This window comes from Stigmatopora argus, chromosome 1, assembly GCF_051989625.1.
Source record: "Stigmatopora argus isolate UIUO_Sarg chromosome 1, RoL_Sarg_1.0, whole genome shotgun sequence".
Lineage (NCBI taxonomy): Eukaryota > Metazoa > Chordata > Actinopteri > Syngnathiformes > Syngnathidae > Stigmatopora > Stigmatopora argus.
In genome coordinates, this window is record NC_135387.1 from 13,042,983 (window position 1) to 13,058,767 (window position 15,785).

Genomic DNA, 15,785 nt, shown 5'->3' on the forward strand with positions numbered 1-15,785 from the left:
AAGACACGCTCAACATATTGGATTGATTCAAAATTCATGAACATGTCAACTTTGGCAGCGGAGGCCTTGCATGGGCAGACTGAATTTGGTTGTGCAGCTGACTCATTTTGTGGTCTGAAACTGACATTAGTGACCAGTGGTTTATATACTGCCATTGGAAGTAAATGATTAACAAAGTAGATTAAACACAAATGGAAAGATGTATGTGTAAATGTAATGCAGTTATCATATCTTCAGCCTGATGTGATATGAACGAGAAACTTCAAATTTTGATGGTGAGTGAAAGGAATATTAATTAATCCTAAATTATGTTTTCACAGATGATGCCATAATCGTCTTACCTCGTTTTAGGGGATGTTGTTAGCCATTCTTCATGCTTTTCAAACGTTATCAAGTAAGCTGCAATCTCCTGTGGAAGAAAAACAGAGTGGTAAGAGGAGGGGTGTGAGGCTTCAATATGTCATCTTTAATCACTATTCTCTGGTGTTTGTAATACGGCGAAACCACTTCATTGGCATTCCGACAGCCAAAGTAGCAGCATAAATGGAGGGAAAACAGAGATGGGGGCAATACCAAGGAGCTCAAGGAGGTAAATGGAGACTAGTGAAGCTAACGAGGTAGTCTGAAGTTGAAGGCAGCTAGGGTCAGATCAACTTTTGAGACCATCTTTGTTCTGAGAGCTTTGATCAAGCTCAAGGACGTTAAGGTGCTCACCGGAAGATTGACATCTATGTCTTCTAGAGTGAGCAGCTTTTAATATTTTTGGTCCTAACCTTCCCCAAATCCTTTTGATCTGCCCTTGACACTCATCTTTGAATCAATCCCCTCTTTAACGTGTGCATAGTAATTCCACAACAGTCGTGTGCTTTCAGAAAGGCCTCTTGAACCTTTGGAGTCAGTCCACTTATCTGCAAAGCAATGCTATATAAAAGTTGAAAAAAAAGACTAAAATCTGCTAATGGCATAAATAGAGGTCCACTTTTATGTGTCCTGTACTCGCCTTGCCTACTTGAGTCATCAGTCTTAGTGTATGAGAGGAGATGCTGGACCCCACTTGGCCATTTTCTCACCAAACTAATGGGCATAAATAAAAGCACATTACATGCTGGTTGACAACCCAATGATTACCAGCGACAGGCGGCAATTCTGTCTTCAGCTAGAGCATTTATCATGGACTTGGACTGTCAAGAGCACTTGACACTGACAGACCTGTTGCCAGCGTCCATATAAAATTAAATAACATGCAACCCTCTACAAGATGATTTGTTTAGTTTGTTAGAATAGTGTCTCATTTATTGGGTTCTAATTTGTAATGAAACTCATTCAGGTCATACACTGTTCAATTTGCTATATCATGAGGTTAATCTCAATTACCACATAACGAAAAGCTTCTAACTGTGGAACATCAGAGTGCTGAATGGAACTTAGTGGAACTAATGTTATTTCAATATGGACAGGCATTTTTTATATACGTATATAATCTGATTTTAAAAAAGAACTGTGAGTTGCATTAAATATTTCTTTTCCAGCATTGTTCCCCATCTGTCAAAGATTCACAATTTGTAATAATAAAGTGAGTTGACCGCCCCCATACAGTACTCGAATATTAACAATGGATCCAGAAAAAATTAAGTAGAGACGCTCGTTCATATCTTAATGCGGCACCAAAGCAATACAGACACAGCCCGTGAGCAATTGCCAATAACTATGCTGCAGGTCGCAGCGCCAACTGGAAAAGGACCGATCTCATAAACTGGTGGCCTTGCCTCCCCGTTGCAGGATGGGATCAGTGGCAAATTTGCCAATCTGGTGGCGATAGTTTTCCCTGTAGTCTTCACAGCATGGCTAAAATTGAAACAGGTTTGATGAAAGTACAACAATAACCACAGCGACAAGTGTGTTCTAGAAGTACAACACACCGAGCAAATGTGTTAATTGTTTCAATAACAATTACGGAGAGAGCAAGGAAAAAGGGTCACACTAACGTTATTTTTATGCCTGCATTTGTAAGTAAATTAGACTAACCCAGCTCTGATTAGATTAATGCAAGCTATTCAGCTGGGAGATTGTGGGGGGTGACCGCAGAGCCTGTTAGCACTGAGCCCCCTCCATCATCCCTCTCTTAAAAATCCATCCACATTCTACGACTATGAGAGAGGCTGAAGCACGGTCTCCTTTTAAAGATATAGATGCGAGCCGCTATACCTCATACCCCAACTCCCTTCCCCCACCCCAACCTCCTTCCTCTGAGCAGATGCTAGGGATAATACCAACCCCCCGACCAACCATAAAGGTGGAATAATCTTATGGTGAGGAAACAAACAAAAACAGACGTGTGGCCATTAAACAGCTGCAAAGAGACAAAGTTTGCATGGGCGGCATAATGAGAGGCTAGCACGCGTTCAGGTTGAGCAAACACGCTTGCGGGTAAGTGTGAGAACAATGGGTGGGGAAGCAGCATTCTCAACACTGATGGTGCATCAAAGTCAAACCAGCAGCTGTCAATGGGCATTGGGCTATCTGCTGACCTCAATGCCTCTGGTCTGATCTCAGCCGCTGGGGAAATATTGAAGGGAGGCAGTCAGTATACACAGAAGCAACCTCATATGTGAGAGATTTGGTCAAGGAAGGTGGTTTTTACTTCCTGCCTCAAACGCCTCGCTGACATGTTCCTGGCCGAGGTTTTCTCTCCAGGTGTGGTTGAAGTACTAGGAGCAGTATATCCTATTAGGACCTTTGAATGCCGCAGGAAAGAAAGCTCACCAACATTTTCTTCAAACCTAGCTCGAGAACATTTTCTTCAAACCAACTTGGCGAGTAGTGTTGGTGCTGTTTATGTTGCAATGTCGTTTGAAAAAAAAAGTTTAAACAAATAAATATGAATGTTTTCCTTTGAAAGCCTTAAAAAACATTATTTCAATTTTCTTAAAATGTGAACTTGTCCACCCTTGATTAATCATTCATTGACCACTTTACTTCTTGCCAGCCCGTTTTGGGCTATTTTTAGTGCTTTAGCTGTGAATATTCTATCAATTCAAGTCATTTCATTGTTCGAGCAGTGATTGGACTCCAATGAGACTGTTTTGCTTGATGTTTCCCCTCTAAACAGAGCAAGATCCATCAGTTAACTGTTAATAAGAAGACTTAGGTAGTTTGGACAGCATTAGTCTGAAATGGTAAGAAAAATTCAATTTCAAGTGGTATCATTCTTTTAGACTTAAAATAGAGTGGCTTGCAGATAGGCCTCTGTCCATCAACGTGGAGATACAGAGAAGGACACGAGCGGGTGGTAAAGGGGGGAGGAAAGTGAAACGACAGGAAGGACCAACCCCTTGTGAGAACAGCATGCCGTCGATTGAAATGGAGAGTGTGTTTCTGTTTGCTGACTGACAATCAGATGATCTGATCCCTGGTCACCTGCCTCTGCTTAAAACACCATTTCCATTGAGTTGACAAGGACTTTTCATTCCTGTATTCATCGTTAACCATTGTGCTTTTGCCTCGGAATATTGTCTAAAACTTAACTTAAAAAAAAAGGAAGATCACTAGGGTGTCTTTCAAATGATACCCGCCCCTCTCTCTCTGTATCTATCTACATCACCCTCTCCCTCGGGGTTACAACTTCTGCTCCCCCGAAGAGAATCGGCTTTTGAAATGTCTATCTGGGTGAAATTGGAGATGACACTAACTTATTCATTGTATTTCACATCTTTTCACCGGGAAAGGGAGCAGAAACAGCAGTCTGAGGAAAATACACACCATGTGAGCCTTTCTTTAATATGCTTGTCGCAATCAGTTCCAGTCACCAAGCTCACAACAACGCTTTGTGATAAGGATAACAACTGTCAACTTTTTTGGACACAAAAAAAACAGCCAAACATCAGTGTGATAGTTGATAAAGGTTCTTATAGCCACTGTCCTGGCATGACCTGAAGCCAGAATGTTTTGTTTTGTCCCACCTCTTACCTTCCGCCTCATCCTTACAAACGATGATTTATTGCCAAAAAGTGTGAGTGTTGAGAGGAACAACATTCAAGCATTTGGATGGCAGAGCTGATAACTTGAAACAATCATCACTGTTCCTTTCCAAGGGCAGATAGGAGCACTCAACACTGTACCTGTGGTATCATCCTCTCCTTCTGCCTCTACTGTATATAAGAGCTGACATTAAATAATAGTTGGACAAACACTTATGCCGATTCCTTTCAGTACTGCACTTACATTACTGGGACATCAAAAGCACTGTCCGAGAAGTCAATATGCCCTAAAATGTAAGTGGAAGTCTTTTTAATATACTCTACCATTAGCCATTGTGGTAAGGACGTATTACAGGCTGTAAAATATATTACACTTTTATTCGGTCTGGTGCAAGATGTCTAAAAACACAAAGCTATGGAGACAATCCAGATTGGTAAATTAAAACCATATCAAGTCTGAAATGACAAAACGTGGCTAAACCAGCAAAACAAATAAACTAATAACATGGAAACTATTATTTCAATGCTGCCTTGAGATGGAAATGACTGGACTTTTGAGTACTGGCAGGTTGCCGTCCAATTGCAGGGCAGATATAGACAAACAACATTTCACACTCAAAGACCCACGCGGTATTTAGTGTCAAAACTGTTAAGGATTGATTTTTTTATGTTTTTCTTTTACCTGTCGTCTCCTTGCCTCTGGTGTATCTCCTGCTTGCTGCCTCTTATGTGACCCAGGTGTTTCTGATTGTCTCGTCAACCCATGTCTGTCTATTTCAGAACTGGGCAATCCAGTCCTTGAGGGCCGCTGTGAGTACATGTTTTTGTTCCAACCGATCCAGCACAGAGTTGAACTAATTAGATTTCTGCTGAAACAAGAAGCACCTGACTGCAATCCACTGATTGCACTTCTAAGACACCAAATTGGTGGAAAGGTTTCCTCTTATGAGTTGGAACTAAAACCGTCACCCGCTGTGGCCTTTTGTGGAATTAATTGTCCAGGTCTGGTCTATTTGAACCCTGTATGTTTGTCATTCCTTGTCAGATGGTCTGCATTTGTTAAGGCCCGGTTTTGTGATGCTCGTTTCCCCAGATCCTCCCCGTCAGGTTTGATTTTCTCATTTGATTCCAAAGTCTTTGTTATTTTTTGATAATGTGCCACAGTCATTAAAGTTTTTGTTAATACACACCACTCCCTGTCCTTGCTTGCTTCCCAGCGTTTGGGCCCAACTACACACCCACGACCCTGCTAAAATCCTGACAAACACCTTATACTATGCATAACAAAATTGGAATGCCCCCAGAATATCAGAGGGGAGGGAGAATATTTAAACTCCACACAAGAATGAATGAGGGAATGAACCCTTGATTTCATAAATGTGCAACCACTCATCCACCATCCAATTTCTTGCAAGTTAGTTTGAAAGCAGCAGTGGAGGGATGTCTAGCATAGGCAAAGTCAGCAAAGCCTTGTGGAAGGGTGATGCCCAGCACCACTGCATTGTTCTCTGAGAACACATTCAAAGAATTACCATCCCTGCTATTTGCTGGTTCAGCGCAATGGTGTCAAGCCTATCTCCAGTCTGATTTATGAAGAGACCTGCAGTCTTGTTAAAGGAACACTATGTAAGATTTGTACAAATATTCATTTTGAACGACCATTTGCGACCCTACCAGTTATTATTGTTTTGATTTTGGGTTTACAAGGGATGTCCCCCATGATCTAATTACAAGATCAGTTTTTTATTTCCATTCAGGTTGCCACGGCTCTGTAAACTATGCGAAGGTCAGGTTGCTACCACATTAACAGTCATAAGTAACGATGGGGTCAACCAATAGAAAGAAAATAATCTAGTCCCGAATGTCAAAGGCGGTCATGAGATATTCAGAAAGAACAAGGACATAAATTGGAGATCCCTTTGAAAAAGGGATCAAAACAATGAGGAATTGACAACAGATGCCAGATTTCCATGACTTTTCTTCGAAAGGTTATGTATATTTGAGTTTTCCCCAGTCATTATCCTTATGATAAATTGACAAGAGTAATATGAAGAAGTTGGCACATTGTCCTAACGTACAAACAACATCTGGGTCTATTGACCAGGGTAAAGATAGCATCTTCAAGCGAGTAGATATGCTGGTGTCTAATTTAAATCAAAAAGGTTGGAGGTGGGAAATTGTCTTTGTGGATCCTTTCAATATATTACCAAATGAAATATTATTTGTCATTATGCTGATATGCTGAAAAAAAGTCAAACAGTTCCTGCCCCCGTCATGGTGAAAAAAACACTGATAAACGTGGTGCATGTAACTTGGTTCTCTAACCGTATCTTTAATATGTATTTTTTAATAGGATAAATTTAAATTTACAATATGAATTCACTGACGTGAAAAGAACGTGTGTGCAAATATTTGAAATGGATAGAGGAATTCAATTGTTTTTGAGGATGCCATCAATGCATTACCAAATGAAATATTATTTGCTTGTATGTTGATATGTTGTTGAGAAACGTAACGATCACCCCACAACTATTATGGCATGGGAAACTAATGTGTGTTTGTAATTCCTCTCTTTTTTTCAAGGTTAAGGTTTTCTGGAAGAATGTAATCCACGCCTATATTGAGCGTAGTAAAAGGAAGACATTCCCTGCCGAGGATGTGGTCTATGTTCTCAAGAGACAGGGAAATAGTCTTTATGGCTATGGCAGTTAAAATGTTAATTTTGCCTATTTTCAACAATTCACTGTACTTTTTTTCTGATACAATAATAACATGGGGAACAATTAAGTACGTAATATCATATTTGAAAAACAAAAGGGAGCTTGTTTCACATGTATGCATGTTAAAAGACTATGTCAATTTCTGGTTCATAGTCCTTTTGGAAATAGCTAGTCATTTATGGAGCGTAATGGATAAATATTTAAAAACACAATTTTAACAGCTCTATTGATTGCAGTAAAAGCTTGATCTAATGAAATGAATATGTGAGCGTAAGAGGATGTGAAAGACAAGATGAGCAAAGTGGGTTTGGAAAAAGAGGACAAGGCCAGTGCCCTGCCTTGTGGTGAAGACTGGGGAAAGCATTCTCAAAGCTTTGACCTTGTCCTGTACTTGAAAGCAGGAAGTGCGGGCGAATGGGACCAGGGGAAGGTGATAGAAGAAACCTCCCTGGTGACCCGGGTTTTACTGCGAAGTGCCAGGCGATCTGATATTTCCTGCAAGGCAGCCCAGGAAACTAACCTGCTCACGGCCATGCACAAATCCATTGGTGGGTGTCTGCCGAAGCTCGAGGCCAGTACCAGATTATGCCGGGAACAAATTCAAATGCAATTAGAGCCAGAAAAAATGCAAACACACAGTAATGACGCAGGGGGAGGAAGTTGAAGAAAAATAAAAAGGGGGAAAAAGCTTATCTTTTTTTCTCCACTGTGTGACAGTGACAAATGCATTCAAACCATGAGAAGCATGAAGTTGGCGATAAAAAACTATTCCTGGATTCAATACGTGCAAAGCCACTGAAGCCTTTTGTGGTACTTTTTTGTTTGTTTCTTTAGTTTTGTTTACACTTCATGAATTGTTAATGCACAAGCAATAATATAGCACATACTTTATGTATGTAATGCCGGGCGTAATATTACTCTTTAAGGAAAGCAGAAGAAGTGAGTGAATCAGTTCAAGCATGTTAAGGTCCAACTATAGCCTTCACAATTGTTTGAGCACATCTTCTAATAGCATGCAGTGTATCTTGTGTGGAGTTGGATGGTCAGAGCAGGATATGGGGGCTGGGGATTCAGAGGGGTGAAATAGAAAATACACATAAGAGAAAATGAAAATAAAAAACAATGGTGTGTGAGCAGGGTAAGTGCTGTTGACAGCTGCACTTGGCATCTGTTAGCGCTCTGAAGCTGCTCTATGAGTCCCTCTGCTGGCTTAAAGAGACCCCCCCCCCCATCCCCCTTTCCATCACCACCAACGCTCTGCTCATTAGGACTTCTATCGGGCTTCTGAGGGATCATCAAGCTGCAGAATGGGAGCTGTCCAGTTTAGATCATTTGTATGGTAGCAACAGCCATTCCACCCAAAGAACGAACTAAGGTAGGCTTGGCGAATAAACAGTTTTAAAACCCAGCAGTACAATAGATTGCCACTTGAGGCTGGTGTCCAAACAGACCATTCTTAAGTTCTTCCATGATTTTTTTTAAATTATAAAATGCCCGATTTTATCATCAAAATAAAATACAATACATATGATTCTTGGTAAGAGAGAACCCTGCGGCTGACTCTATTTTTGGTGTTGGGTCCGGACTTAAATTATGAGACACCGTTGGAATTTATCATAGCACATTCTCTTGGGGCTTGGCTGCTTCGTGACACTGTCCTACCGGAGTGCGACCATGATAGCATACTTTCCTGAGGGGAGGTTGTATTTTTCAAAGCACAAGGCCATTCCTTAGTCCTGTATGCATTCAGATATGATCTTTAAACTTGTATAATATATTCATCACTTAACATTATCTTTAAACTATCATTCTTTTTTACACAGGACAAGGAACAAGAAACACACACCAACCATAAGATTTCATAATAAAGCCTTATATTTAAAATGTTTCCATTTATTTTCGAGCTTGGATAGTCAAATTGTTTTCCAGTTGGTCAATAGCTGTCGTAACATTGCTGTTTGGCATGCTGCTTGTACGGCCGCTCTAAAAAAGTGAAGTGTTCTCCTGGGAAAAAGTCTCTTATTCCTTTGAGCTGCATGCCCCTCTGCTCCCATAATCAATGTTCACTACAGTTGCTGGTCCACCACACATTCCTTTGTACATACAATATGTCACAGGCTTGGTGATGCATTCACTTATTTCCACTGTGCTTCCATGTGTACCTTTTTTCTAGTGTTGCCCCGATCGATCGGCCGATGACCAGAATCAGCTGGTTTCATCTCGTTTAGCCACGACTAGTGACCTCCTGAAACCGATCTTGTGCTTGCGAAAATTCACATCCCAAATGTCAGATAACACGCATAGTCTATACACACACACACACACACACACACACACACACACACACACAAATAAACAATAGTGAACAAAAAATGGATGAAACTATTATCAATAAGAAGGATGGAAATGCATAATATTGGCAATTATTTGTTCTCCCTACTGGTAAGCGTAAAACTACAAATAGACCTAGACGACAGATGAACGGGAATGCTATGAGTGCAGATCAACAATGTATCATAGTAGCACAAATTTGGGCTTAAAGTTGACTAAGACAAAATACATTCATCTCTGTCAGCCATATAATTATGCTGCATTGTGGCCCTGTAGTTACTGCTTTGGATGTCAGTGTGTGCCTGCTGTTTTAAATCCCACATGGGACCTCATACTGCTTGTACCCTTGAGAAATGTGTCCTGCACATGGATTCTCTTACACCTCTCCCTATTCTTTAATTCTTACACATTCTGGCTCCAACCTCTGAGAAATAGACAGTGAGAAAATGCATTGACATTTTGTGTACATGGATGCATTGAAATGGGTTAGGTTGGCATCTAGCCACCCCATGGCTGCATGACCTCTGAAATATATCTCGTCCTTTCCATCACTGAAACACCTTACTACGCCCAGCCATCCCCTGCTGGTAACCAAACTGATGAGAACAGTGAGTTGTGGAGCCGGCGTGATTCTAAACCAACTGCTGAGACTTCAGGGTGCGGCACAAATCTGGTGCTTAACATTTTCTCCCCATCAAATCTGCTTTCTGTCCAGGAGGGAGGAAATCAGCAGCAGAAGTCAAAGCAATAGGTAGCGGCAGGCTGTGCCTCACCTCACTGTATGTCTTCTCGTTGACAGGTGCCGTTGTTGTAGTAAACTGCGCATGTTTAAGGTAAGTGTCAAATTGTCAAACCGAAAACCGCAAGGTCTATTTCTTCCTAATTTATTTTTACAATGTGATAGAGAGAAGACAGCATTGGTGTATCAACCGGGACGGACAAATATTGTTAAAAATAATAATTAAAAAAATGAGGCGAAGTCATTAGATGACATCAAAATATGTGTAAGCTTAGAGGAGCCATTATGAGAATCTGCTGTATATGCTCAATTCGAATGTATCACTCTATTGTTACCAATACCAGAGTATAACGACGATATTGGGCATTAATGAGATGACAGGGGAAGCTGGAAGGTCAACATTCACGTGGGACCAATCATGTTGGTTCCTGCACCTTACTGATGATGGGAGGAAGGTGGGCGGAGAGCAGTGACTCCGTTCGGGCTTCCATGTGCAAATGAGTAAAGGTATTTCTCATGTGAGCCCAATAGTGTATTTATTTCAGCCCCCAGAATCAATTAATATTCACATTATCCTCTGAATTATGCTATTCGGTGGCACTGAATGATTGAAGCGCCCTTGCATGAAACCAATTTAAACTTTCAATTCAAGATACAACTGATGCCACCCACAACCTGTCCTCCTAAATTACGGGTTTCTTAGACTTGGACTCTCATACGTGCAGTGAACGCTTCCTGGGCTATGAATGTAATATGCCCATCATTGTCCTCAATCTTTAGTCAATGATGAAAAGTCAAATATGTACAACCTATTTGTGAGCTGTGTTTTCCAAACTTAATTTTCCACATGAAAGTTTTACCTGAAAACACTGTACAGTGGTACCTCGACATACGATCTTAATCCGTTCCGGGACTGAGATCGTATGACGAGATTCTCGTAACTCGAGCGGACGTTTCCCATTGAAATGAATGGGAAACACATTAATTTGTTCCAAATCTCTGAAAAAACACCAAAAACAGGATATTGGATTGGAAAAAATGTTTTATTTCTTCTAATTCGCCATCTATTAACAAAGTAACACATAACTAGTGGTTTAATAGTAATAAAATGTATTTAATCTAACTAAAATTGGGCAGATTTCGCCAACGGGAGACAGACGTTTGGGGGCGTGGGGGGATCGTTTTTTTTTCCACGACAACGCAATCGTAAACGGAACAAACAAATTTAAATTAACTTGGATTAATATATACAGACACTCAAACATACGTTTAATGTAACTTTAGACAAAACTGAATTCTAATTTTGTTGTAATCTTTTGTTACCTTCGTTTTCCGGGTTGGCGGTTTGCCACGCCTCCACCCTCACGTTCGCTATCGATGGGCTGTTTGCTGTTGTACTACGTATTCTACGTATTCCCATCAAAATATTCCGAAAATGATTCACACAAATGTCCTCACAATAGGATAACCCACGACCACTTGCCAACGAGAAATAGTCTTGTAGTACATTTTAGCGATCGCTCCGCTGCTCATAAAGACCGGCTCGCAACTCCCTCGTTGAAATGGCTCTGGTTGCAACCGCTTTGAACGGCGCCTATGAGAGAGAGTTGCGACCAGAAATATTACAAAGAGGGAATTGCGAGCCAGTGCCGCTGATGTTCTTAGGAGCAGCGAACGAGAAGTAATATAATATTCCTCGTATTAGATAATAAAAATAACAGGAAATGCAACAGCTCAGCTTACCCACGTATTGATTGTGGGTAATGAAGTTTCATTCTGAGAAAGAGTGCCATTGCCTATCGGCGTTGTGTGCACGAGTATACTTCATTACCCAGAAAGCCCTCTTTTTGCCCGCGCATGCGCGTTGTGCGTTTCCTGGTCGATGCGTAGGAGGAAAAACTCGTCTGAATTAATCGTTCAATGCTCGTAGATATTGTTATACACGAAAGATATGCAAAAAAGCTTGGTCGCATCACGAAATTTTGATCGCATGACGGGCGAATTATTCGATCGAAATTTCCGTCGTAAGACGAGAATTTTGTATGACGAGCGGTCGTGTGACGAGGTACCACTGTACTAATATGTTGGGAGAAAAAAAATGTTAAGTGTGGTTTAATCAACATTTCTGTAAATCTTTAGCAAGCATTAGTTTTTTTTTTTGTTGCAGTTTTAGATATCAGAGAAGTTACATTTAACATTTGTTTCACTTCTGTTGACTTTTCTATTTACCAAACAGTAGTATGTCATGTCCTGTTGTTATGAATTATATTAAGATACAACTAAATCAGAGGGCTGGTTATATGGCTTGTGACTCCAAAAATGTCTTTCAGATTTCTGGACAGTAAAAGATCTTTTGATCCGTTGTTGTTAACAGTATACTGATTTGCTTTGTCATTTTTTTGTCCCTGAAATCCTCCACTTTCAAAAATACACGTTTGGCTTTTTGATGTTCCCTTACAGAACATGTGTTAAGAATCACTGTTATCACAATCTAGAGAAATGCAGAGGAAAATTGGAGCACAGGGGAAGGTCAAGAGAGTGAGTGGGTAAGAGTGGCAGATGTTCTGCCGTTTTCAGTGATGACATGTATAAATAATGTATAAATATAAATGTGTATAAAAATGAAGAACAGAGCTACATCTTTCAAATGATAAAAAAGGTAAAATAATTTCACCAAAGGGATACATTCGCTACATCAGGTCAGTCAACTGTCCAAAATCATTTTGCCTCAAGCTCTGACAACTTTTTGTCATTAAACTATCCTCTATCATTTGTCAACTCTTGCCCAGCCTGTTTATGTGCACCCTGACCACTGTAATTCTTCCCTATGCAAATCACAGTACATTTCAGTGCATTTGTCATCACTCACACATGTAATCTGGATACATACTACACGTAAGCACAAACCTTGAGTCAAATGCTTTCACGATCTACTATTAGCTATTCCTGCTGAATTACTTTAGCTTCCTAAGAGGGCCTTTCATAATTGAAGTGCTTGTAAGTGAATGAGTTTCTGTGAATTGTGTAGATCTATAAGTGTGTGCATGCATGTGTGTGCATGTGTTCGTGTGTCTGCCTGCGTGTATGTGTTTTTGTGCAACCATGGCTGTTATTTTCTGACCTATTGTACCGTATGACAATCGCTCTGTTGAACTGTGGCCTTTGTGCTGATGTTCCAATCACAATCATGTGGAACCACGCCTGACGACCAACCATCTTGCATCAGAAAAGACTGACGCTCCCTTGATGGAAAAAAAAGAAAATATCACACCTTTGGATATGATAACTGGTCTTTGCAGCTACGGTGTTATCAGCATCTAAAAGTTTGGCTGGGTTAAGAGCCAAGTCAAAGGTAGCATGTGACGATTGCTCTTCGCAGGCAGCAAAGAATCGATCAAGCAAACGCAATGGCCACCTCCTTTGTGGGGCCGCTCTGCCTCAGTGCAACAGTCCTGTTTATCTCCCCACCGTTGATCGCTAGCTTCATGCTCTTAATTAAACGCGGTGCATGGCTATTAATTGTCAACCAGATTCAATTTGTTCCCAGGACAGTCAGTGAATGGGCCTCTCCTCTCAGAACAAAGGCCTCCCAACAGCCATGTCAGAGTTGAACAAAGGGCTAAAGGCATGACTTCTATCTGCTACACTTTAGAGACAGCCAAAGAATTGGGTGTTTACCGGACAGGGACACAGGAGACATTCAGAAAGAAAATACGTTTTTTACTCCTCTTTTGTCAACCTGTTGACATTTAAGGAGAAACAAAACCCTCCATTAAATATGTCTGACAGCATGAACACCTATTATTCTATAACATTCTAATCGTGGTGATTATTCAAATGTGTTCAATTGTGTTTGTATGGAAATTTTTGTGACACAGAAAAACAAACCCATGAATCAACAAAAGACCGTTGATATGCAACTGGTAGTAAGCAGCTACTAAAGCCTAATATAACTCATGGTTACGAGTCAACATTACTGTCTATAGAGCATTAGGTATCAACCAGGTGCCATCACATTCACTTCTTTGTAATTCAAGCTCCTCAAGTCTACAATTCCAACTGTGCGCCTAACAATTGCTGCTGCCGGAAATGTTTCATACTCATTCTGCAATATTAGGGTGGTCATATTATTTGATCCTAAGTGTTAATTTCATTTTCTACCATTTTACATTATTCCTGTTAGCTGTGTGACAGAAACATCGCATATTTCAACAGCAGTTGGTGTTAGTAAAATGTCTTGAGTTTCTCAGTACTACTGCAATCCATTGACTCAGTTGGGCAATGCAACTGTCTGCAAAGTGACTTGAACGCTTGAATGAGGTTGGATATATTTGAGGAAACCTGATTTGTAGCTGGAATGCTTCGAGGCAGAAAGAAGGGCATCACCCCGGAAAGTAGATTTGCTCGCGTATTTAAATTCAACAATTACTGCCTAGCTTGGTCGTGTTTTTTCAACTGCATTCATAATAATGAAAAGTAAAAAAAAAAAAAAGAATGACGAATGTCAGTGGTACATAGTCTATACCACCAAGAAAATTGTTTTTGTTTTGTTTCTTAACTTTCATTTTGTTTTCCTTTGCCTTAACATTTTCTGAAATGCAACATGTAATATGTCCACAAACAGCATATAGACCATAGAACAGAACAGAGAGTTGGGTTCAAACATCGAGGAAATTATAATGCGAGTTGAGTGAAAGTTCTGAGCATAGAGCATATATTGGGGTTTGGGGTGGGAGACTTTCCCCTAGTGCTTGTATGACTGCCGTTTCAGCATGCCCGAAATTTGGCTGCTGGGGAACTCTGAGATCTGTTGCGGAATTACTTATTTAAAAGATAAGGTTTCCACTATTGTCAGCAAAAAAAGCCTCTTGTCCATATTGTGAGAAAAGCAATGCAGTGCGAAATCAAAGGTCAGCTGAAGACAAATAAGACTAACAGGCAGGAGCAAGGGTGACAAACGCTCCCTTTATGCACACCTCAGATTGATTAAGAGCAGCGAGATAACACAAAGGACAAAACGCAACTTTGTTGTTTTTTGGGGGGGGCCCAAAATGGACCAACTAGTAGTCCACAGGCATGCTTCCACACTTTTGAAGCCATAATATTGATTGAACACTTTCTAGGTCAGCACCAAGTTGAGTTACTGAACTAAACTAGAAAGAAAGCGTAGTTTAACATTTCAGTGTCACACTGGCTTCAGCACAGTTTGCTTAGGGCACCACATTAAACACCTCAACCCTAGACGGGGTGCTAATCCACATCATATGCAGGTGTCTGCCTGGCCGTGACCACAAGATAAGCACAAAGCTGGGCGACAAAATGGAACAATACACACCAAGTGCATCGTACAATGTGACATCGCATGCCAGTGGTGGAGATGTTGTGGCTGAAAGCTGCAAGCAGGGAGCCAACTGGGATGGAACACAAGGAAAACATTTTCCCCCTATTTTTCATGTAACAGATCACATTGCTTACTGATTATTGTATATGTATACCTGGGCTGTTTCTATACGAACAATGGATAAAGGGATGTGATTTCCAATGTTTTTACTCGTCCTTTAATGTGCTTATTTGGAGAAAAAAATGGCTGATTAATCGTTAATTAAAATAATTGTTATTAAATTGTTGAAGCCCAGCTCCAATGACAGCATACAATGAATTTATATATTTGATTTAAAAATGCTTACAAAATCTACATTCAGCATAACAGTTAAATGTATTATGTTTCATTTTCTTTGTACCTATGCCTTTCTGTTGAAAAATGTAATCCAATAGCAATCAATTGTGCTGTAAAAAGGCTGAGCGCATGAAAGAAACTGTTTATAGTGTTGTGTTTAGCTTAATAAAAAAACACTTTTTTTCACATCTTTTTTCAAAAGAAAGCGCCTACATTTTGTAAACATATTGCATATGTTCCACTGCTGATTATTACTGGCAGATTAGACTTTTTCCTTGTGAAAAAAGGACATCATTTGGTAGATTCCAAAGGCGCAAACCTTGCATGACCCCACCGTTTTA

General features: G+C 40.4%; 1 protein-coding gene across 17 annotated transcripts in view; it reads right to left on the reverse strand.

The window, feature by feature from the left end:
• The window catches only part of camta1a (calmodulin binding transcription activator 1a), a 286,785-nt gene that overhangs the window by 159,436 nt on the left and 111,564 nt on the right, over positions 1 to 15,785 (reverse strand). For 15 of the 17 annotated variants that reach the window (XM_077597899.1, XM_077597989.1, XM_077597908.1 and 12 more), the window contains one exon: positions 342 to 409. In XM_077597899.1, the coding sequence (XP_077454025.1) occupies positions 342 to 409 (68 nt within the window). Of the gene's footprint in view, positions 1 to 341; positions 410 to 4,659; positions 4,726 to 7,217; positions 7,237 to 15,785 lie in introns of those variants that run through there. The other 2 variants (XM_077597945.1, XM_077597935.1) reach the window with 2 other exon arrangements.